This window comes from Aspergillus neoniger, assembly GCF_003184625.1.
Source record: "Aspergillus neoniger CBS 115656 unplaced genomic scaffold BO87scaffold_25, whole genome shotgun sequence".
Taxonomy (NCBI): domain Eukaryota; kingdom Fungi; phylum Ascomycota; class Eurotiomycetes; order Eurotiales; family Aspergillaceae; genus Aspergillus; species Aspergillus neoniger.
This window is the reverse complement of record NW_020291153.1, coordinates 360,494-382,910: the sequence shown is the minus strand read 5'-3', so window position 1 is coordinate 382,910 and position 22,417 is coordinate 360,494. Positions and strand designations below refer to the sequence as shown.

Here is a 22,417-nt window from a genome sequence, read left to right as displayed (position 1 = left end):
TATCATTGGATAAACCACGGGAATTAAAGTGTGCTGATTAGGTGTCGCTGCAGCGATCTTCTGGTTCTCGTGCGACTCAAGCAGCGAAAGCGCTTCTAATTTCATACTCAAGAAGGTACCACGGTTCATTGAGCATACCTAGCGACAATTCGACAGTCTCATCAATCCCCCAACGCTAATTGGAGTTCGCAAAGATAGCGAACTCTAATTGATTCGTCGAGTCTAATATCTCACGCAAGCTCACTTGGCGAATATAGCGCCATTTTAGTCACGATAAACCTCAATGCACCAGCCAATCTGCGGTGCCGAGGCCAGTGGCGCCCGGGCCATCTCCGCATTCCGAGCCTTTACCTATCCATGATAACCCTCCATCAGCAGAGATAAATACCGCACGCTGAGGCTGACAGGAGGGGAAATTGGGCTACTATTAGTCTTCCTCACCCATGCCTACAGCTATCGTTCGAACACCTCAACGTACCCCTTGGTACCGTCACCATGTTGCCATCAACAGACGATATCGCCAAGTTCATCTCCATCGCCCCAGAGGCTACTGAAGGGAAGGCTCTTATTTTCTTGCAGGTATACAACACAAGCAGCCAAAAAATTGGTCATGGGACTAACTTTGCACACCAAAGGAAGCGAGCTCTTTCGATGAGGCCCTTGATCGGTTTTACGAGAACCCGCATAGATACTCAAATGTCGCCGCTGCTGGCAGGTCCGAGTCGAGGCTCCAAAGCGATCATGCTGACATGCGAGCATTACCCCCATCATATGAATTGCACATTAGCTCCGTGAACGGAGCAGAACGTGCTCCTCACAAGAATGTTGTCACCGAAGCTGGGGATGTTCGAGCTCGGGATGAGGTACGCCTCGACGTCAGCACATGTGCGACTCATCTAACATCATCGGTCATTTAGCAAGAAATGCAGAACATGCTCTTGGACATCCAAATAAAGTGCCAAATCTACAACACCGACATTGAGCCGGAACATGAGGCCAGTGAGTTCATGGCCTGTACGTGCGAAATTCATCAATACCGGCGCAGGAAAGTTGCACGCCTCGATGTGCAGGAGATGTGGTCCAAAGCAGTGATGTATCCCGGTTCGTACCGTCACCCTTGGGTTCAAAGATACCGCAAGGACTAATGCTCTGGCTATGGCGGAGAATAGGAGAGAAGGCTTATCACGATTGTTACCAGTCGTCTGTATTCTCAAGTAATCCCTATATCCGGATCCCCTCAGCGTATGGTATTGCATACACAACTTTACAACGTCCAGATGCAACACGATACACCAACTCCGTTCGGCAGACCATTGCCCTGAATGTGACATTGAACAGCAAGTCACAGGCCACAATCGATGCTATGGAGCCACAATGCGACATCTGGGTATTAGATGAACCGGATAACGCCTCCGCTACCTCAAGCCCCGTGGAAAACAAAAGTGCTCCCGCAGCAAGCAGCATAGGGCCATTGAAATCGTCCAAGTTATCGAATTTTAGGCGGGCTCTGTCCATCTCGTCATTGAACAAATCAAGCTCCAAAACAGAAGAAATGTTTGCTCGCGCCCGAAAGCTCCGACGGGAAATTCTGGAGGAGGAAAACGGTCGTTGGCCAGACTTAGAGTGGCGAAAAATCGTAGCCGCCTACCAAGAAAAGGTTGGCATGAAGCAGAAAATCGCCGAGTTACGAGCCAAACGCCCGATTCAGTATTTGCATCTGCTTCGAGCAGGATACTTTGAGCCCATCCCAATAGCCTGGGCAACTCGTGCTTCGAACCCCTTGAAGTTTCGCATCGAGGGACTTTCTGGGTGGAGAGGCATTACTCCGGCTTGGAGAGGGTACGAGAATACGGCTGAGGAGCGGCTCTATTGGGTCCTGAACCATCGTGAGGGAAACACGGGACCTCGCATGAAGCCAGACATGATATCCGCTCTGGAGATGGCTCGTGCGAGAATGGCCACAGCCGTTGAGCCACCCCCGGCTTACTACTCCATGGATGATACCTTCCGCCTTCAGCGTTTGCCAGAGAGTTACTCCCTGCAGGTGATGCCGCCTCCATTCACACCATTTGACCTCCCCGAAACAGCTACTGATAATACGATGATCTTACTGGATGTGTCTGGATCAATGGACTTTGACCCTCTTCGACCACTTTACACTCAATACCTAGTCACTGGGTTCGCTCGTTCTAATCAACCTAAGAACAAGGGTACGTGGGTCCCTATCTTCAGCAATCACACTATCTGACTTAGTATCATAGATGTTGCCAAAGCAATCATCCGCCGATTCACGGATGCAATGTCCATCCATGACCAGAATCTTCATGGCTACCAGCTCGTTACCTTTGCTAACAAGGCTGATTATATTGGGTTTATCAACCACTCGAACTTCAACGATATGTGGAGAAATGTCAAGTTAGGGGGAGGAACACGCGTCATGACCGGATGGCAGAAAATCAAGGATCTGCATTTCCAGAGACATTCAGAATCCGCTACCTACCACCCTGTCTATGGCTGGCAAGCAGGCCCGCGAACACCAATGCTGAGATTGCTACTTTTACTTGATGGCGAAGCAACAGACATGGATGAGTTTGAACTTGATCTGCTGGGTCTCTCTTGGGTCCATGTCACCATCTTTCTGATTGGAGTGGACGGGTGTCCGCACCACCACCGGCACGCTAACGAGCTGCAAAGGATCAGCGAAGTGAATCCACATGTCTCATTTGTGGATGCACAGGGCAATGCGCCGGAGCGTTATGTCACGCATGAACTACTGAAGCGGCACCTGGGGTATGATGTACCGATGGCGGAGTTTGAGCGACTGGAGCACTGGCCAGCAAGTGCAGAGCCACCAGTGTACCAAGAGTAAATTCGACATCCATCTTTACTGGGAGAAAGTGATCGTACAACTTATGTTTAATGAATAGCGCTCTCTATATTTAATTACATGCAATCATAGTCTATAATGCGTGAATACAGGGGAATCCAAACAACATCTCGCTCAATAGAACCATGCCCGTAACCCGCTCCACCAAAAGGTAAACACAAAAGCCCCCAAACCAAACTCCACTCTGAAGCTTCTCTCTAGCGCCACTCAGGATGCTGATGAGCCTGCTGCGGCTGCTGCTGCTCGGGCCGCTGTACCGGCGCGTGCCCCTCGTGGTAGTGGACGGGAAGATGCTGATATTGCGGCCCGGGGTTGGCATAGTGGAGTCCATTGTTCGTGTACTGAGGTCCACCCTGGGGAGGGTACATCTGGGTGTTGTTGTTGTATCCGTACTCGTGGTGGGGGACTTGTTGGAGGGGAGCTTGTTGGTGGGGAGGGAATTGCTGAGGATGGGGAGGTTGCTGATGGTGATGGCAGCAGGTGCATTGATGATTCTGGTTCTGGTTTTGGTTGGATTGCTTCTTGTCTTGGAATTCATTGGCAGCCCTAGGGACGGAGTATTAGTATAAAGATCTGACGACCCGCAATGATGCATGAGTGTTACATACTTGGATCCGGCCTTGAGGAGGCCGTAAGCACCGGCGAGTTGGATACCAGTTTTGATGAGACCCATTGTGATTATTGATTGATTTATCGGTAGAAAAGAGGAGTTATGGATTGCGATGAAGGTGATGAACACTTGAAAGTCAGAAAGATAGTTTTGAATGCAATTGAAAGCTTGACGATGTTGTTGATGATGAAAAATCCCATCTTCTTGGGAAAACATTCACTCTTTATCTCCCAAACACATGGCGATCTCTACCCGAAGCGGTGATACTAACACTAACCCTACAAGTTGAAGGATCCGAATCCGCCCCCAAACTGCGGCTCATTAGTGGAAACAGAGTGGACACTTCACAGCTTGACACAGCCCAGTTCACTAAAGATAAGCTAAGATAAGTCAAGCTTTGATACCCCCTTGGTCCCTATTCCTGCAAACACCTCTTTCCTAGCTACATACCCGAATCCGAAATTGCCCCTGCACCTGCACAGCACATCTGCACCTGTGCTGGACCTCTAACCGAGTCAGTCAAACTACTAGCCATGCCCCCACGACTCAACCACCGCAAATCCACCCGCGGATGTCGGCGGTGCAAAGCTAGAAAAGTCAAGGTAAATTAATCAATCCCCCCTTTTCCACCCCACCGAAAGGATCAATTTTCCATAACGACTCGGTACCTAACCGAAGCACTGCGTTAATGTGGACCCTCTTGCAAAAAACAAACAGTGCAGCGAAACCCGCCCCAAATGCCAGCACTGCAATCGTCACAACCTCCCCTGTGAATATGCGCCTCTCGAGCCGCGCATGTATACTTACCGAGAGGATAATTCCAGCAATAGAAGCACAAGCACAGCCAGCACTACCACCACCACAGCCCTCCTATCCTCACCCACATCTACATCCACATCCCTAACCCTTCCCATCCCCACCCCCTCACCATACTCCTCCAACCTGCAAGCCCCCCACCTAACCCCCCTAAACACAATCTCCCTCCGCCTGCTCCACCTCTACATCACCTCCACCTCACACACAATGGGCACCGCACAGATCCCCTCCGTGCGCGAAATGTGGGAACTATCAGTCCCCGAAATGGCCTTTGAGTACCAGCCCCTTCTGTCCACTTTGCTGGCTGTGGCTGCGGCGCATCGCGCACGGCTTGTGCCCCATGAAGCGGAGGAGTTGAGACGTGTTCAGGGCGGGTTTATTGCCCAGGCGGTTGGGGGTCATAGGGCTGAGACGGCGATGTTGGCGGTGTCTTCCCCGGGGGCGGGTGTTACGGAGACGTTGTGCATGAATGCGATCTTGATCTCGTTGTATACGCTTGCGTGCAGGATGGATGGTGGAGGGGGTGAGTACGAGCCTCCAAACCTGTGGCTGAATATGGCCCGGGGTGTGAGGACGGTCGTGTCCATGGTGTATTATCGGCTTGTGGAGGAGAGGGCGCGAATTGCGCCGTTGTTGGTTGCCAGGCCGGTTGTGCATCGGGGGGATGTGGAGGTGCAGGATGGAGGGCCTAAGGGGAGTAGTGGGGAGTTGAGGTTCTTGGTAGATGTTTTCCCTGGTAATGAGGAGGAAGAAGAGGTGATGGGGGTATATGTGCAGTGTGTTGGGTATTTGGAGGGGTTGCTGATGGCGGTTAGGATGGGGGAGTCTGGGTACGATATCCGGAAGAGGTTTTCGTCGTTTCCCAGTATGGTTTCCGAGGAGTTTCTGGGGCTGGTGAGTGAGCGGAGGCCTAGGGCGTTGGTTATTCTGGCGTATTTGTTTGCGTTGGTCAAGGGTGCTGAGGGGGTGTGGTGGTTGAGGGGGATTCCGGAGATGGAGGTTCGTGGGATTGAGTCTATTTTGCCGGAGATGTGGAGGGAAGTAATGAGATGGCCGGTGGGGGTAGTTATGGGGGTGGTGGATGTTAATAATGAGGTAGTGTTATGATTACGATAATGGGATGGGCAAATTATATCTAGGTAGTCTATATAGATTAAGGATCGTAAACGAGTCGTTGGAGGGATCAGACGGGCACTTCGGCCTGGTTCTTCGGCTGGATGTATTCGACTCGACTGCGTGCCAGGTTGCGAGTGACGATACCAACTCCCACATAGATGAGCATGACGAGGTACTCCGGGATGGTACCGAAGATGACCCGCACGGCCAGACTGCCACCCTTGAGATTGGAACTGGTGAATGCGGTTACAATGGCGTAGATGATGCGAACACCGATCAAAGGCATGGCGACAGTGATAGCGGAGAGAAGCTGTGACTGTTAGTGACTTGATCTTAATACAAGAATGGAGAGATACTAACCTGTCTCTCTTCTCCCAGTCGACGGGAATGGGCATTAACCCCATACGAGAACCAAATCAGAACAGCCACCAAGGTCCATCCCGTCGCAAAGATAACCATCCCCACACGAAGAAGTGTCTCGTTTCCACTGCTAGCTGCAGCAAGACCAATTCCGCCTGCGACAACCATGTGTGTGATGAGGAATCCCCAGAGGTTTAGGAAAGAAGGGAGAAAGCGGTGGATGGAGTGGTTTCTGTAAGGTGGTCAGTTGCGAAATAAAATTCTCGAGCAAGATACATACGCTTCATGGAGCAGGCCCATGGCAGCCATAAGAAGAGGGGATAGACCAATGCCGTTGAGGATCGCAGCTGTTGTGTTGACTTTGTCGTGGTGAATAGCGTTGAGGGACATTGCGCTGCCGGCTATACGCAGACCACACATGGCGAGAACGTAAGCCCAGCCGACGAGGCCATGTTTGCCATGCACGACAAGGCAGTAGATTACTGGGAGAGAGAAGAGAGCATAGACGGCCAAGTTGGCTGCATCGAGGTGTTCAGTTGCGGACATTGTGTATGATGTAGCGTCGGAGTAAATAGCGGATAGAACAATGAAGTGTATAGTTGAAAAACTGTTGCAATAGAGATGGTTCGTAATCCTCAAGCATAGGGCCCTACCATCCTTTATAACTACAATATTCCTACTAGGATATCTCATGTGACATAGCCCTATGTCAATTAAGCAGCGAAACCGAAACCGAGGAGGCGCGGCAGGACAGCCACGTTCTAGTGGCTCCAGTGATCATCGCTGCTGGGGCCAAAACGATATCCACCACACATATCGCTTAGATCACTAGCCGGTCGACGGCGTCCTGGAGAATGAGAAATCTCTTCTTTTCGTTGTCGCTGGGTTGGGTAGCTGGCTGATCAACAAGTGATGGGCAGGCTGAGCAGTCTTTCACTGCTAGACCAGTTTGTACAATGTCGCGAATGACTGAAATAGCAACATTGCTCACACGCCGTTGTTTTGTTGAAGGGGCGAAGCACCCACAGCATATAGATGGTGAGGTGGATCCAATCCAGACAGATAAGCCTTTGCAAAAGAAGGTCAATTGTTTGTTAACAATATTGAATGTTGATGATTTGTTTGACGGTCGCAACCCTTTCCCGAGTGGATGCCTTGTAGCCTTATGGCCTTACAGCCTGACTCCCCGCACGTGGCGGCCCAGCCGCAGGTTCCTTGGCGGCTTCGTTCTTCCCCGCACATTCTGGTTGTTTTCCACCGGCAAACACAATCACTTTCTCTCCACTACCCCGGATTCTAATCAATACAGCCCAGGAATCTCAGATATTGATCTCCTCGCTTCTGACGTATCCTTTAGCCATCGCTCTAATTGCTACATGCAGAAAGCTTCCAGGCGGTCGACTCGGTCGCGAATATCCAAGGCTTGCGACCGTTGTCGTCGACAGAAGCTCAAGGTAGGCTCCCACATTTGGACATAAGCAGCTGTGAGCGATTCTTATCTTTTCTAGTGTGACTCAGTTCGTCCGTGTGTACTATGCACTCGTGCTGGTCACAAATGCGAGACAACCACTACATCACGTCGTCGTGTTTCTGAATATCAGGCACCGGCCACCCCAGCGGCTTCCGCCGGATCTGATACACCGCAGGTCTTACCGAGAAGAGCGTCCGAGGACCTTCAACAATATGCAACTGGTACTTCGGCGATTGGTTTCGCCAGGCAGGTTTATAACGAGGAGGAGACAGGCCGGACCTTGACTGAAGCTGCTGTGCCGGGTGATGTTGGCATGGTGGGTGCTGAGAACTCACTATGGGGTCTGAAAGAGACACCCATGCCCCCAACGACTGTGATGCTTGCATTGATCAACGCCTACTTTGATCGAATGCAGTGGTTTATTTTGGTACTCCACGAGCCGTCATTTAGAGAAATGGCCCAGCCAATCATATCTCAGCATCAATGGCAACGCCGGGATCTTGGTGCGGTCATGACGGTGCTTGCTGTCGCTGTCATCAGCTTACAATCAGTCCTCCCTGACGCAGATTGGCCTGGTCATATTCTTCTATCCAGGCACTCAATTGATGCCCAGGATTTGCTGAGCAAATTGCTGACAGAGATTCGTTCCCGTGTGCTTGACATCTTGGAGGACCGCCGTATAGAAGGGGTGCAACTCTGTCTTCTACTCTGTTGCTATTACATGTTCCACAGCTCTCCAAATATGGCCTGGACCACGTGTGGCATGGCTTTCAGAGCTGCATATGCTCTCAATCTTCAAGAAACAAGCACATCGTCGCTGCCTTCTATCGCTAATGAGACACGCTCTCGTTGCTGGAACCAGATCATCATTTCGGATACATTTTGCTCGATTCTCTATGGGCGCCCTGCTTCTCTGCCTTCGGCCAACGTTCGTCATCTACAGCTCGTCGACGACCTGGTCTTTGACCACTCCCTCCTAAGTAATCTATCAGTGGAGAATAGCGACGGAATAACGTCGCGCGCCCCATTTCACGTCTTAAAGACAGATGTGTACGCGATCGCTCGCGAAATTCTTATCCGCTTCCGTCGGCTTGACCTGACATCTGGAATAGAGGAACAGAACTTGGAAGCTATCATTCGTATTACCGAGGAGTCGAACGCTCTTCTCACTGACTGGTGGAAAGCCGTCCCGAAATTATATGACTTTGACTATTGGAAAGCAGATGGTCGCTGGGAGACCGTTGAAGGGCAGCTGCAAACACTTCCGCCTCAAGAAAGGCAGCAGGTGGAGACAATCTATCTACAGGCTGCTGTTCTTCAATTGACGTACGATGGCATGGTCATACAAGCAAATAGACCGCTGTTGGAGCGAAGAATCAACAGGCTAACATCTTCGCGGGGGATCATGGATGCGATGCATAGGGCGCTAGACCGAGCCACAGCTGCTGCCCTTCGCATATCCCGCGTGCCAGTTCACACATTAAAGAATCACTTCGCTATAGCAGTTGTATCCATGACAAAATTTACTGCTGGTGTGATACTCTGCATACCTCCAACTGTGAAACCTTTAACGGCCACCGCTCACGAGGCAAAGGATGGGGTGGTAAGAATAATTCGCGCTAGTCGAAGTCTCAAGAGCCACGATCGAATAGCAAGGCAAACTGAACAGCTTCTGACGGAGCTGCTGAAAGTTACCACTCAGCGCGAGATAACACATGCCTTGGCTGATAATATCGAAACAAATTGCCCTTCGGATACGCGATTAACTGGTTCTGGGGTTGACGGCCCCTCGAATGACTCCTTGAGTGCAGGGCGCTCCAGGACAATTCACGGACCCGCAGCGCAGGCCGCTGTAGACCCTGTCCAAGGTTCCTGGGACACAGACTACAATGCCCCCCCTGCCGTAATGGGACCATATGATTTTCTCCCTGCCCAGGCCTTTCAACAGCTGGACGATACATTTGGTGCATTTGGAGAATGTAATGGCCCTTGATCTCCCAAGACACAATTCGGATCTTGACTGACCTCGTGCATAGCCATGTTTAACTTGGTCCCTGATGATCAAAACAGTACGTGGAACTGGGGCCGAACATTTCCCTAGTCAAAGGAGCGGAAGGGAGTCAACGTGATCAGTACACCCTTGTAGCTCGTTGATATATCCTAGGGCCAAGCTAAAGTCTAGAGAGGAAGGTCGAAGGGCAAGCATCGCGATAGTTGAAATGCTATTTAGTATGCTCACATGTAGCCACACAGAATGCTTATGGCCACAGTAGCAACAATGTCCGCGGAGTTCATTGGTATGTGGCAAGCCGCCGGATAATAGGGGTCACGGGATCCATGGGTTGGTGTGATAGTTCCGGTGTCTATCTTTCCGGTGGAGATAACGGTGGTGACCACCAAAACTCCTGAGCCCGGAATGCTCGGACTCCGCATCGTCAAGTTTCTATTTCACAACAGCCATTCGACTACTTAGAAGACGCATGAGACAATCTCGCTCGACCAATGTGCTAAAAGGATGGTTTCTTTAGGCTCAATGGATCCCAAATACATACATTGCCACTGTTTTGTGTGTACAGCACCGCGCCTTGGTTTAACGATGATGATCTTCGAAATTCACAAAAAGCTGGAGCGGGGGAAAGTCGAGAAGCTCAGTCTAGACTAGATAGGCTACGCACTTGGCAGGCCGATCGTCCGGCACACCACTGGATTGACAAATCATTTGTGACCCTTGATGTTCCGCGGCGTTGAGCTGGTGAGAATGTGGATCCTGGTGGAGAAGACCCAATTGCCGCCGGAAAAGATGAGCTTCCTGCACATGTCCGGTGGCTCAATCTTGGGCCAGGTCAGGAACTTGGTCATGAAAGGGATGCGATTGTTATTCCATATTTACTTCTTGCACCCGTCGACTGGCCTGTCTCGACCGCAAATTCTTGGTCAAGTTTCAGTGGAGCGATTCAGGAAATATTATCCGACATGGAGAGTTGCCCTCGATCTCAGGTCTGTAGTCGTGTAACACAGCGGCCTCTACTCGCTTGCCTTGCATGTCGGAGCTCAAAGGTGCGATGCGAGTTAACACGAGGAGCGACTGTGTGTCGCAGATGCAACTTGAGAAACCTGAAGTGTGTCTACACGAAATCACGAAGGTATTTTCTGTCTAGCTTTCCGTGCGTATTGGTAGCCAAGAGTCATTAGCTGCTCTTTGTATACAATGGAATAATGTTGGCGCTAGAGTAAGGCTTCTGACAATTGTATGTTATAGGGCACTCAGAAGGTCTTCAACTAGTCCGAACACGGCGTCCTCTCCTGACACTAATGCCTCGTCTTCGCCATGCTCGGACTCTAGTGGGACCCATGCTGGTATTTCCATTCCCCACACAGAGAGTCCCTGCAGTGTGGATGATTTGGAGAGCAATGGTCTCTTCGACGGTGGTATGTAACAAGTTGTACTGTCTGCCGCACTTACTCACCAGTCTTTATAGAATCTCTCTCCCAGTTATTGGTTTCAGGGACCAAAGCTATATCAGGCCAACCACACATCGCCATCAAGCCTGATGTCCTGTCTACCTATCCTCTTGACAACCTTCTCTCAGATATTGAGGGACTTCTCGAGCAGCCAGTATCCTATTTGGCTCCGAGCAAGGGAAATGTTACAAGACCGGACCGGAAATTTCGAAGTCGACTCCCAGCGGTCTCCCCTGAGGACAGTGAGTATTTGCTTAGCAAAGGAGCTCTGCAGCTCTTGCCACCAGCCTTGCGCAACGAGCTATTGGCGGCGTATGTCAAATATGTTCATCCGCTCTTACCAATTCTTGATCTCGGGGATTTTCTCTCAAAAGTCATAGTTGGGGATGATGCTCAATTCAATTCACCACTACTATACCAAGCTGTCATGTTTGCCGGCAGTATTTTCGCTCGGCGAGACAATGACGAAATGGAACAGCTAACGGGAGCTTTATTTGAACGTACAAAGGTCTGTACTGATTACAACACATCACATTACATATGTACTAAGCGACTAGCAGGTTCTTTACGAGTTTGAATCCGAACCATGTGCCTATACCCAAATCCAAGCTCTCTTGCTGATGACTCTCTGGCATGGAGATATGTCACGCCACAAAGGGCCGTCCTACTGGCTTGATATCGCCTTCTCCACTGCGGAACGAATAGGCCTGCTCCATGATGAAGATTGGACATGCGATAGCCGTTCTTTCAGATCCACTATGTGGTGCTGCCTTTACGTCCGTGATCGAACAATCTCGCTTGGATCTCGTCGGCCCCCACGGATGCCAGTCAACATATATCCAGATTCGATCCTTCATCTTATGAGCGATGCAACTCATGAATACGATGAAATCATTCATGAGAGCCTAGGTAGCGCTTCTCCTATGCTTACCCACACTAGCCAAGAACAATCTGCCATGCTCTTCAAGGAACTAGTCAAACTCTCCTACTGTGTTGGAGCAATCTTAGACTACCTATACGAAGGGGCATGGGTTCCAATCCCAGCACGTCGCAGCAGCTTCTATTCACTCGCCCCTAAATGCAGTATTTCGCCATCCATCAGACCCAGTTGTGAGAAGCTCCTCTATTCCTGGATCCAATTCCTTCCACTCAACGCAGTTTACCATCCACCACACATTCCCGCCGATTTTGATGGAAATCCGACCGAAACAGTATTTCTAGTACACAAAGCTTTTCTCTACCTGCTATATTTGGCCGCAATGGCTGTGATATACCGCACAGGAACGCATAGCCAGCAAACCAGCACTGCGCGTCCTAACATGGAAGGTCTAAGGGGATCCACGTCGCAAATCAAAAAGGTACTCGCGGAGCTGCAGGATCTTGGACTACTTCCGTTCCTTCCCGGAGCATCAGTCACTATACTGATGTTCGCTGTTGAGGCTAGTCTGTTGGATCTTCAGGGCTCGGATATCATGGTCCGAAGGCAGGCTATGACAAATCTGTATGCTTGTGAGGAGGCTGCGTTACACTTGATGCAGGCTTATCCCACGGCTGAGATGGCAGTTTTGAAGACCAGGACAGCACGCGCGAACCTTCTTGGATTGATTGAGGCTTAAAGGGCGATTATTGACACCGACAGTTCGTCGAAGACGCGAGGCTTTGCTTGATGAATTAATGGATTATGAGCGCCGGGCAATAATTTAGATAGCACCCATTTACTGGAACTTTAGCAGGGACATCAAATATACTTGTAATTTGACCAAAGCTCGGGCACAAGTAAGAAAGTCACGAAGTGGTGGAATTACTTCGCTTAGCAATTGTAGACGAGATTCCCATGCATATCTTACTATCACCATTGTACTGGAAAGCAAAGTCATCAAGGACCACCGCGTCTCGTTGATAAGTCGGATCCCTTAAGTCCGCGGAGATAAGTCACGTGCATAGAGCTTATCCCAAACGGGGGATCCTGCTTCCATCGCCATGGACTTAACCATTTCCATGCCATTCCAGCTTCTTATACCTCAATCACTATGGAATCCAATGGTGTCACAAAACCCACTTGGGCCTCCAGACCATCGCAGCAACCAAAACGGCGCCACCGGATCCCATTGTCATGTGATCCCTGCCGCGCTAGGAAGTGTGTAGATCCACCACATATACTATGTGCAGGATAACGGCTGACGGATCCAGGTTGAAATGCAATCGCGAGAAGCCTTGTCAAAACTGTATCACGCGCAATGAGCAGCCGTCCTGCAGATTCAGAGGCGCTAACAATGGCACTACCCCTACGCGTCGGGATGGTGGGGATGAGATGAAGAATAGGATCGATCACTTGGAGGATCTGGTCAAGAGGCTGATTGTTGAGCGGAAGAATGGATTGTCTGAGAATACGCCTCATACACCGGAGAGCTTTATACCTGACGATAATAAGGCTTTGCAAGGTGCGCAGTCGCATGCTTCAGAAGTCGCATGCGCTGGGACGACGATGATTGATGGCACTCGCTCGGTGTACCGAGGGGGTGATGAGTGGTATGACGTTTTGGAAGAGGTGAGTATTCTGATCTGCCTGTCCATCTTTGCTGTAGACTATCTTGCTTCCCCCATGCTGGTCCATTCACTGTTTGATATTGGCTACATCACATCTCCCTTTCATAATGTTAGCGAACAGCAGCCGCTCCTTTGACGTTGTGTCCAGTGCCTTTCCAGAGTAAAGCCCCGCCAGCTAATAGTTCACAGATAAACACACTCAAGCAAACATGGACCGAAACTCAGGATGAAATCGCTAATGAGGTCGTCCAGTCTGCTCCCTCGCATATTGCCGACGGCTCAAGCTTGCTTTTTGGTCAAGTCAAGCCACTGGAGCGAATAGAAATTGTATCTACATTACCACCAAAGCATCAGGTCGATAAGCTCATAGCTCTATTCTTTGACACAGAGAAATTCCAAATATCTGTGCCCCGTGAGTGATCTCGTCCAATGAATGTCAAAAAGCTGACTTATCATTGTAAAGCCATCCTACACATACCAACCTTCATGCGCGAGGTATCAACTCTATACTGCCATAATAATCACCTACCTACTAACCACACATCAGTACAACGAGCATTGGAAAGACCCGTCCCGCACAAACTTCATATGGCTGGGCCTCCTCTTCTCAATCCTTGGCCTCACAATGCTCTCCTTTCATCAATTCGGAGAACCGCCAGAGTACGAAGGCATCTCGGAGTCACTCTTTCAGCTCTATCGCATCCGTACAGCGCAGTGCTTGCTTAATGGCGACATTGCTAAATGCCTTCCTTACACTATCGAGACCTTGAGGTTCAACGCAACAGCTGAGCTTAACAGAAAAGACGACAACCGTCGCGGACTATGGATTATGACAGGAGTCATTGTACGAGCTGCAATAAACATGGGCTACCATCGTGACCCTTCTCACTCCCCGTCTATCTCGCCGTTTCAGGCAGAATATCGACGTCGGGTCTGGATGTCGGTCATTATCATGGACGATATGGCCTCATTCCTTGGCGGCTTTCCTCGAACGGGCTCGACACTATTCTCGGATACAATGGAGCCACGAAACATCCACGACTGGGAGTTATCGGAAGGAACGACGTCCCTCCCGCCATCGAGGCCTCTGGAAGAGCCTACCGCAACGACCTATATAATAGTAAAGACCCGCCTCTTCCGTGCGATCGGACGCATTGCAGATTTCAACAACACTCCAACGCTTGTCACCTACGACACTGTTCGCGAAATTGACCAGGCGCTGTATGATGCATATGAGCAGTTTCCTTCACACCTAAAAGTCCACATGGAGGGCAATATCATCCCATTAGGAAACGCAGCAGAAGTTTCCAGATTCAGTCTCTGCTCAATGTATCACAGAGCTATGTGTACTCTTCACAGGAAGTTCATGGCTAAAGGGCGACTCGATACCCGATTCAAGCTATCTCATGATCGATGCTTATCCTCCGCGATGACTCTACTAGATTACCAAGTGGCACTAGAGCCGTCGTGGTACAAGTCTTCATTAACGAGACAAGTGTTGACTCTAGCTGCTATGATTCTCTTTCTGGAGTTGGAGCTCGCGCGGCGGTTTAACAACCCAGATGCATCCAGGAGCATCGATATATTGCAGATATTAGAAAGGTCTTGCGATCTCTGGAGACGCGCGAAGGACTCCTACGAAGAAGCTGGGAGAGTGTACGATATTATTGTGCGGATGGTCGAAAGCTTCCGGCCCGAGTCTGCAACTACTTCAGCCCATGCCTTGAATCTCCAAGGCTTTAATTCTCTATTCACAGCCTTTGATGGCGTCGAACAATCGCTTGAGAAGGAGACCCTGGATGTAGATATTGATTGGGTTCGTAATTCATGCTACTTAACTTGGCCTATACTGACCGGAACAGACTACGTGGGATGCCTTCATCCAGGATACCGAATTGCAGGACGGGCCTATCTATTGATCAAAGGAGGCTATGTACCTAGGAGTCAAAATCTCATCACCAACGTGTACTTCCTTTAAATATCTCAACATTTCATCATGGATTGAGAAGTGCCTTTTCATTGCAGGGGCAAAAATGGCGGCACAACGCCCAATTATGACGTGCCACCGCAACCCAACTGGTCATTGGCTGCATGATTAACGTGTAATACTATCTGAGACATAAGGCTGAACTATCAATGCACCACGACAAGCGACACCTCATGTGGAGCTCGGTCCCCTTGTGGCTGCACGTGCATCAGTCTCCTTATCAGCATACCGCCACTTCCAGCTCCCTACGGGTTCCAAAATTTCTTTATTCGTGGCACTGAGCGGAGTCTCCACAATATTCGAGTTCCTGGTGGTGATTGAAGCGCAATGATCATGACTTTCTCTCAGGGCACCAACAGCGAATGGGGGTCAATTGTACTATCGTTGGCTTTCCTCCTTGGGATAGCCCGGAGAGTCTGTGGCATTTACAAGCTACCAAAGAAGCCAGATTCTGCTTCCCGAGGGTCTATATCGCAGGTAATCGCAGTCGCACTCTGCATAATTCATTCGATATCTGTGACTGGGCCTGGGCCAGACGCGCACCTCCACAATGGTCTAGCCGCTTTGGACAATTGCCTCTCGGTTGTTGTAGTAGCAGGTATTCTTGCTATATCCATCCTTGAACATGGCCGAGGAGTTCAATCGCCGCACCTCGTACCTGCGTACCTTGCTGTTGCATTAGCACAAGATATGCATAAGACGAGGGGCGTGGTATGTGAAACAGTCTTTGACTGTGACGCAATTGTGTTAAGATCATGTTTGAAAGCATTATGGCTTCTCACCTATATCCGTTCCTGGGGATGGGAAGGATATCTAAAGTCGCAGGTGTCAACCTCAGAGGATGCGGCTGGGCCCTTTAGGCTTGCTTCCCTCTCTTGCATGAGTACTATGCTGAGGGAAAGCTATATCTCGACGCTTTCTTCCGCACAATTACCTGCAATTCATTACATGCTATCATCAAGAACTCTCCGTACGAGAGCAATTGAAGCGTGGATTTCAAGAAGTGAGACCCTCATCTACATTTCACTATCGCGCTAATATCTATCAGCTGAGTCCTCCGGATGGGCTCTTCCTCTTAATTTGGCACGTTGCCTTGAATCTGCTTTCTTGTTGCCCGTGACTCCTCGTCTCTTCGTCATCGTGTTTCGTTACGCTCAACCCTTAGCGATGGACGCCCTTATCCGCTTCGTGAATGATACGGCTACTGACACAGCTCGTGGCATCTGGCTTATCTCATCAGCCGCAATTACGTACATAGGAATGGCGGTCTCTGCGGCAATATATCAACGTTACATCGATCGACTGCGAATCATGGTTAGGGGCGCCTTAATTAGCTTGGTACACGATCAAGCGATGAGACTCCCCCGCAAAGAGGCCGAATCAGAGGCTGTGACCCTAATCAATTCCGATGTTGACAGTGTTGAGTCAGTTGGGGCAATTCTTCATGACACATGGGCCTATATCTTGGAGGTGGTCATCGGCACAATGCTACTGGCTGCCCGGCTTCAATGGTTTGCTTTTCTTCCACTGGCTATCATATTCGGCATACTACTCGTTGATCCTGAATATTCATGCTTATTGTACTAATGCACTACAGCGTGTTCGCGGATGAGTGCATACGTTGCTAAGCACCTTAAGCCCCGACAGAAGGAATGGAATACCGCGACGCAAGAGCGCATTTCCACGACTACAAGTGTACTTGGAGGCATCAAAAGCCTCAAGATGATGGGTATGGTGGATGCAACGCAGTGTCGTATCTCGCAATTACGTGAGAAGGAGTTACGCCTGTCGGAACGTTTAAGGTGGATACTCGTCGCCTATAATGCCAGCGGTATGTGTTAAATCCATATCAACAGCTGCCAGCTAACGTAACAAAGCAAATTCACTTGGTATATTCGCCCCGGTACTGACTCTGGTCTTCTATGTCCTGTCATCTGGAACTGGAGAACTGCACGCCAACGACGTATTCACGTCTATCGCTCTTCTTTCCATGGTCACGCATCCGGCCAACATGGTCATGACATTAGTCCCACGTGCTGTTGGTATAATGGCAAACTTTGCACGCATCGAAGCATATCTTAGTCAGCCATCAATATTGGATCCCCGACATATTGATGCCGAGACGGGCCTACATCTGGTATCGCTCGATTACGTCTCCGTTAGACACTCATCAAAAATAGATCCAACAATACTTCGAGATGTCTCCTTCAGGCTTTCTAGAGGGGAGCTAATCGTCTGTACTGGTACGGTTGGAAGTGGAAAGACCACATTAGCCATGGCCCTGCTTGGAGAATTACCCTCAACCGGGTCAATTAGTCTTACATCAAGAAAGATTGCATACTGTGCCCAGGCTCCTTGGCTACCTAGCGTTACTATTCGGGATGCGATAATTGTTGACTCTGATTTTGACCAAGAGTGGTACAGGCTGGTCCTGGATGCATGCTGCTTGAGCCCTGACTTGGAAAGCCTTCACAACGGTGACTCGACGTTTATCGAGAATAACGGGATGAACCTATCCGGCGGTCAGCGTCAGCGCGTAGTATGTTCGTTATTATTGTGGGTTGTTCCTGTGAACTCGCTAATTGACGCAGGCTCTTGCACGCGCGGTATACTCACGTTATGATGTGGTGATCCTTGATGACCCGCTCAGCGCCCTTGACGAGAATGTCGCGGAGCAGATCTCTGATAGGCTACTGGGCCCCAGGGGGCTGTTCAAGAAAATCAACGCAGGTGTTCTGCTCATTAGCAACACCAGTAGTTTACTTTTTTCTGAAGCCAGTCAGATTTTTCTAATGCGTCATAGCGAAGCTCTTCCCCATGGCAAATAGTCTACTGGTTCTGCAAGGCTCGGAGGCACGCCTCCAGGATCCTCGCACCGTTCAGCAGGGAAAAACTCCGGGTAGCCTTGTTCCCTTCACTGCAAGCGACCAGACTACCCAGCCCTCGGAGCTGTACGACAGAAAGGCGCCTGGTCAAAACAATCGAATGACTGAGGCTGCCAATGACTTATCACGGAAAACGGGAGACTTTGCTGTCTATGGTATATCCTCTTTATCAACACATCCAACGCGTGCTGAATCTTGAGCAGACTACTACTTCAATGCTGTTGGTTACCGAAATGCCTTTCTGATGACAGTCTGCACCGCCACATATTCATTTTGCTTGACCTTCTCACAGTATGTCCTGAGATGGGCAACAGAGACTTCTTCTGGGGAGCTTAATGGATATATGGTGCTCTATGCAGGGATTTCATTCATTGCGTGGGCAGCAACCAGTGGAACGATGTGGTTGGTTACCCTGTTTACTGACTTAGCTTCACTAGCATCTAAAACATTGAAGGTTCTCGCAGATGAAGGTTGCGATTCGCTCGGGAAGAGTGTTACATTCTCAGCTGCTTGAGCGGTTACTCGGGTCAGCCTTCACCTCCCTTTCATCACACTACTTTTTGCTGATGCAGGGTACCTTAATCCAGAGCGCCATTGTCCTACTTTGCAAAAGCACAGATCGGCATCACTTTAAACAGGTTCTCCCAAGACATAGCGTTAGTGGATAAGCAACTACCCTCCGCTCTCGCCAATCTAAGCACCCGTAAGCTTCCAGTCCACCCTCTCACTCACATTGTCCTAACCAGGTCTGTTCCAGAAATCTTCAAGCTACTAATGCAGGTAGCCTTGATTGTGTATGTACAGCCGGTGATGCTTGCCACGATACCACCATGTTACATACTGGTCTACCTCATCCAGAAAGTCTATCTTCGCAACTCTCGTCAGTTGCGCTTTCTGGACCTAGAGGCAAGGTCTCGACTGAACACCAATTTCCTAGATACAGTATGCTCAATCTGCTCTTGTCATTCCTCATACATCTCCATGATAAGTCATGTCTAATATATCCCAGACCAGTGGTGTAACCACGATCCGTGCTTTCGGTTGGCAGGAAAAATTCGCCACCGAAAATATCCAGGCACTGGACATGTCACAAAAGCCATACTACCTGCTTCTCTGCTTGCAGTGCTGGCTTAAAATTGTGCTGGACTGTTTAAAGGCCATTATTGCCATAGGCCTGATAACTCTCACGGTCATGTACCGGAACTCCACGGGGGCTGATGTCGGAATGGCATTAAATATGATGATCGGGGCCAACACTACGCTATTGCGATTAGTCCAGAACTGGACTTCTTTGGAGACCTCCCTTGGCGGCGTTGCCCGACTCAAGGATGTGCAGGAATGTGTACCAAGCGAAGATGGCGCTAAAGGTGCTCTAGAGTCAGGTGCACAGTGGCCATCAGCAGGAGAACTACGCACCGACAATATCACTGTGTCATACTCGCAGGAATCAGAGCCCTCTCTGCGCAATGTATCATTTCGAGTCAATTCGGGACAGAAACTCATTGTCATGGGTCGGACGGGAAGGTATGATCAGTCATTCCAAGCGTTTCATGCACGAGCTCACTTGTTGGCTATAGCGGTAAGAGCACACTTATGCTCTCCTTACTCCAGCTTCTCGAGACCAAACACGGATTCATTTCCATTGACGACATCAACATCGCACACGTGCCTTTGCAGATCCTTCGACAACGCGGCATCATCGCCGTACCACAAGATGGCTTCAACATCCCCACAGCAGCTATCCGCGTCAATCTGGACCCGTATAATAAATGCACAAGTGATGAGGTTGTACAAGCACTGAGGAGAACTCGCCTTTGGGATAAGATTGCTGCCGCCTCTACAGATGTTGACACTATACTGAATCTTCCCATCTCAGCAATACTCCCCTTGTCCGCCGGTCAGATGCAACTCTTCGCGCTTTGTCGGATGCTGCTCCGTGTGAAGGCGACTGCGCCGACGAAACCGATTATTATTCTCGATGAAGCTAGTTCGTCTCTGGATCGTGAGACGGAGGCCATTTTGGGAGATATTCTGCGTAAAGAACTTGAGTATCATACGGTTATCATGATTGCTCATCGGACTGAGGGGATCATGAATACTTTGAGGCCAGGTGTAGATGCCATTGCTACGATGAAGGATGGAAAGCTACGGGTATCTATTATTGGCACGTCTATGGATTGGGTTGAAGAGAACTAGATAGTCTTTCTGCGTGTATAGTGATCTTTGTATTCTGGCTGAGAATATCAATTATTCACATACAATGGAACGGAAACAGAACGAGAACTGTGCTGAAAGCAATACATGTATGGTGCTGCCATCTATCCTTGTCGTTGACACTGCGCAGTTATCTCGGATATAGATTCAGTAGAGAGTAACTCATGAATGAATCGCTTGTCCTCTTCTGGATTATCCTCCTATTCAAGGTTAGCTATAGATTTCAATGGCTAAGATATCCGCTTAATTTATCACTCACAACTTTTTGATGAAACAAAATTCTCATTGTATTCACTGTTTCTAACCTGTTGCTCAAGGCAAGTAGTTGGATCCAACTCTTCCCGTGTGTTTCGAGAAACACAAATGCTTTAGTTTTTCGAGACATAAGTTCCCGCCCAAAATAGAGATGTTCTACCCATTGGGTGCACGCATACTCCAGCTCTTGGGGGAAACTCTGCGTTTTCGGCTCTCCTCTGTGCTGAACAAGATTCCGTAGGTTGCTACCATCTTGCCCACATGCTTCATTCAGGAGGTCAAGGCAAGCATCCGCCAGCATACAATGACTCTGTCTTAGTGTTAATTGAAGTTCTGGATGCCTCAGTTCACCCTCACCCAAATACTCGGCAAAGGAAGTATGGAGGAATTTTATAGGTGTGTCACCATCCTCTGGAACCGTCACAATAGAATGCAAGTCCTCTAGCATGGAGTCAGTGTCCACCCGTATCAGTTTGCCGGAGGCACTTCTTGGCAGACGGCCAAGGATGTGTTCATGAGTCCATAATACACGCGAAATGGAGTTCCAGTAGGTTGCTTTCTCTTTCTCAGTCCATGCTTCGTTGACTGAGCCATCTAAGACGCTGGTATAGATTTGATACAATTTCTCAGTTGGACTTCCTTTTTCCCGGCTTTTTAGCTCTATGTCTCTCAGTCTCTGCCTGATAATCTGGTGGTTTTTAGCACCTCGGACGTATTGACAAGCAGTGGCCGCCCAGAGGAAGAGACCCTGGGCAAGATAGACGAGAGTCGCCACTATTCCTCCGTCCCATGCAAGCTCTGCTTCGAACGGGGCCACGAGCTTGCCAATTTCGTGGTCCAAGAAGATTCTTATATCCGAGTTAACGACCCTTTCTCCAATATCCTGTATTTTCAACTTTCTATGCTGAATTTCGGAAAGTTGTGACCGAATGGCGGATTCTGGTCTACTCGCCAGAAAGACAAGCACTTTGTTTTCGCACACCCGAGTAATGTCAGATAGCAGACGAAGAATCAAGCGTTGATCATTCTTATCCGGGCACAAATCCAAGCCATCAACCACAATAAGTATCGGATACTTATCGTGCTTCTGGATGAATGCCATCAGTGGCTCCTTCACAAGCCGTGTCCACTGTTCCGACAACCCTTGATAGGGCAAAAGGGGACATCGTTCCAACACATCCTGAATAGCATTTTTCATGCTTATATCGAAGTTGGCCAGCTGACAAGCAACTGTTGATGCGAAGGAGTCTGCACTATTGGCATCTTCATTTGCATCAGTAAAGAAAAAGCTCGCAGCCAGCCGCGACTGCTGATCATAATTTCGTGCCACCGTGCGAGCAATCGTTGTCTTTCCAGTGCCTACCATTCCACTCAACCAGAAAATACCCTCATTATGGTCCGCATCAATCCACTCCGCTATGTCCTTTAACAGATCCACGCGGGTGCCTTCAAGGCAGAATGAGTCGTGCTCCCTTTCCCGGGAGTTGAAGCAAGCACTTTTGGCGAATTGCAAAGTCGAGAATATTTGGACATCTCCTGTCTGGCCTCAGCCCGCTGTTCTGGTAGGTGAACTCCATATGTTGTGCTCACCGGTACCCATATAGACCTTCTCTCCCGATACGCTGCCGAAGTTGTACTGCTTTCCGGTTCCAGCATAGAACTGGCCTGAAAGGGCCGGTCCGATAATTGCTTCCCCTCCCATAGTCCCGAACGGTACGAGATGCTTAAGGGAAATAGTGAGCACACCTAATGTCCGGGCGGAGATAATGAGGCAGTTTTGTAAGCGCCAGGCTAGACATCTACCCCT

At 49.5% G+C, this 22,417-nt stretch overlaps 9 protein-coding genes across 9 annotated transcripts; 6 read left to right on the top strand and 3 right to left on the bottom strand.

The window, feature by feature from the left end:
* Nucleotides 1–495: 495 nt before the first annotated feature.
* BO87DRAFT_313148 (vWA domain-containing protein) lies at nt 496–2,869 on the top strand (the record flags this gene model as incomplete). The annotated part of the gene is made up of 5 exons (XM_025619608.1): nt 496–579; nt 636–863; nt 918–1,101; nt 1,170–2,210; nt 2,262–2,869. The coding sequence occupies 5 exons, from the start codon at nt 496–498 to the stop codon at nt 2,867–2,869; spliced, it is 2,145 nt and encodes a 714-aa protein (XP_025477676.1).
* Nucleotides 2,870–3,084: 215 nt separating this feature from the next.
* BO87DRAFT_313640 (uncharacterized protein) lies at nt 3,085–3,560 on the bottom strand (the record flags this gene model as incomplete). Its single annotated transcript, XM_025619625.1, has 2 exons — nt 3,085–3,433; nt 3,496–3,560. The coding sequence occupies 2 exons, from the start codon at nt 3,558–3,560 to the stop codon at nt 3,085–3,087; spliced, it is 414 nt and encodes a 137-aa protein (XP_025477675.1).
* A 960-nt stretch (nt 3,561–4,520) lies between these two features.
* Nucleotides 4,521–5,420, top strand: BO87DRAFT_363460 (uncharacterized protein; the record flags this gene model as incomplete). The annotated part of the gene is made up of 1 exon (XM_025621687.1): nt 4,521–5,420. One exon carries the CDS (start codon nt 4,521–4,523, stop codon nt 5,418–5,420), a length of 900 nt encoding a protein of 299 aa, XP_025477674.1.
* A 76-nt stretch (nt 5,421–5,496) lies between these two features.
* BO87DRAFT_460848 (uncharacterized protein) lies at nt 5,497–6,335 on the bottom strand (the record flags this gene model as incomplete). The annotated part of the gene is made up of 3 exons (XM_025629045.1): nt 5,497–5,739; nt 5,790–6,021; nt 6,070–6,335. The coding sequence occupies 3 exons, from the start codon at nt 6,333–6,335 to the stop codon at nt 5,497–5,499; spliced, it is 741 nt and encodes a 246-aa protein (XP_025477673.1).
* Nucleotides 6,336–7,165: 830 nt separating this feature from the next.
* BO87DRAFT_440896 (Zn(II)2Cys6 transcription factor) lies at nt 7,166–9,622 on the top strand (the record flags this gene model as incomplete). Its single annotated transcript, XM_025627978.1, has 2 exons — nt 7,166–7,243; nt 7,298–9,622. The coding sequence occupies 2 exons, from the start codon at nt 7,166–7,168 to the stop codon at nt 9,251–9,253; spliced, it is 2,034 nt and encodes a 677-aa protein (XP_025477672.1). The 3' UTR covers nt 9,254–9,622.
* Nucleotides 9,623–10,301: 679 nt separating this feature from the next.
* BO87DRAFT_339159 (fungal specific transcription factor domain-containing protein) lies at nt 10,302–12,431 on the top strand (the record flags this gene model as incomplete). The annotated part of the gene is made up of 4 exons (XM_025620612.1): nt 10,302–10,381; nt 10,520–10,689; nt 10,740–11,230; nt 11,283–12,431. The coding sequence occupies 4 exons, from the start codon at nt 10,302–10,304 to the stop codon at nt 12,336–12,338; spliced, it is 1,797 nt and encodes a 598-aa protein (XP_025477671.1). The 3' UTR covers nt 12,339–12,431.
* Nucleotides 12,432–13,033: 602 nt separating this feature from the next.
* BO87DRAFT_363450 (fungal specific transcription factor domain-containing protein) lies at nt 13,034–15,188 on the top strand (the record flags this gene model as incomplete). The annotated part of the gene is made up of 5 exons (XM_025621686.1): nt 13,034–13,270; nt 13,459–13,681; nt 13,733–13,764; nt 13,817–15,085; nt 15,132–15,188. The coding sequence occupies 5 exons, from the start codon at nt 13,034–13,036 to the stop codon at nt 15,186–15,188; spliced, it is 1,818 nt and encodes a 605-aa protein (XP_025477670.1).
* Nucleotides 15,189–16,423: 1,235 nt separating this feature from the next.
* BO87DRAFT_408402 (ATP-binding cassette transporter) lies at nt 16,424–20,420 on the top strand (the record flags this gene model as incomplete). The annotated part of the gene is made up of 11 exons (XM_025626143.1): nt 16,424–16,799; nt 16,854–17,087; nt 17,134–17,795; nt 17,848–18,010; nt 18,060–18,296; nt 18,345–18,543; nt 18,596–18,667; nt 18,729–18,844; nt 18,899–19,083; nt 19,151–19,665; nt 19,719–20,420. 11 exons carry the CDS (start codon nt 16,424–16,426, stop codon nt 20,335–20,337), a joined length of 3,378 nt encoding a protein of 1,125 aa, XP_025477669.1. The 3' UTR covers nt 20,338–20,420.
* Nucleotides 20,421–20,459: 39 nt separating this feature from the next.
* Nucleotides 20,460–22,312, bottom strand: BO87DRAFT_313177 (WD-repeat protein; the record flags this gene model as incomplete). The annotated part of the gene is made up of 3 exons (XM_025619609.1): nt 20,460–20,555; nt 20,615–22,146; nt 22,201–22,312. The coding sequence occupies 3 exons, from the start codon at nt 22,310–22,312 to the stop codon at nt 20,460–20,462; spliced, it is 1,740 nt and encodes a 579-aa protein (XP_025477668.1).
* Nucleotides 22,313–22,417: the final 105 nt, after the last annotated feature.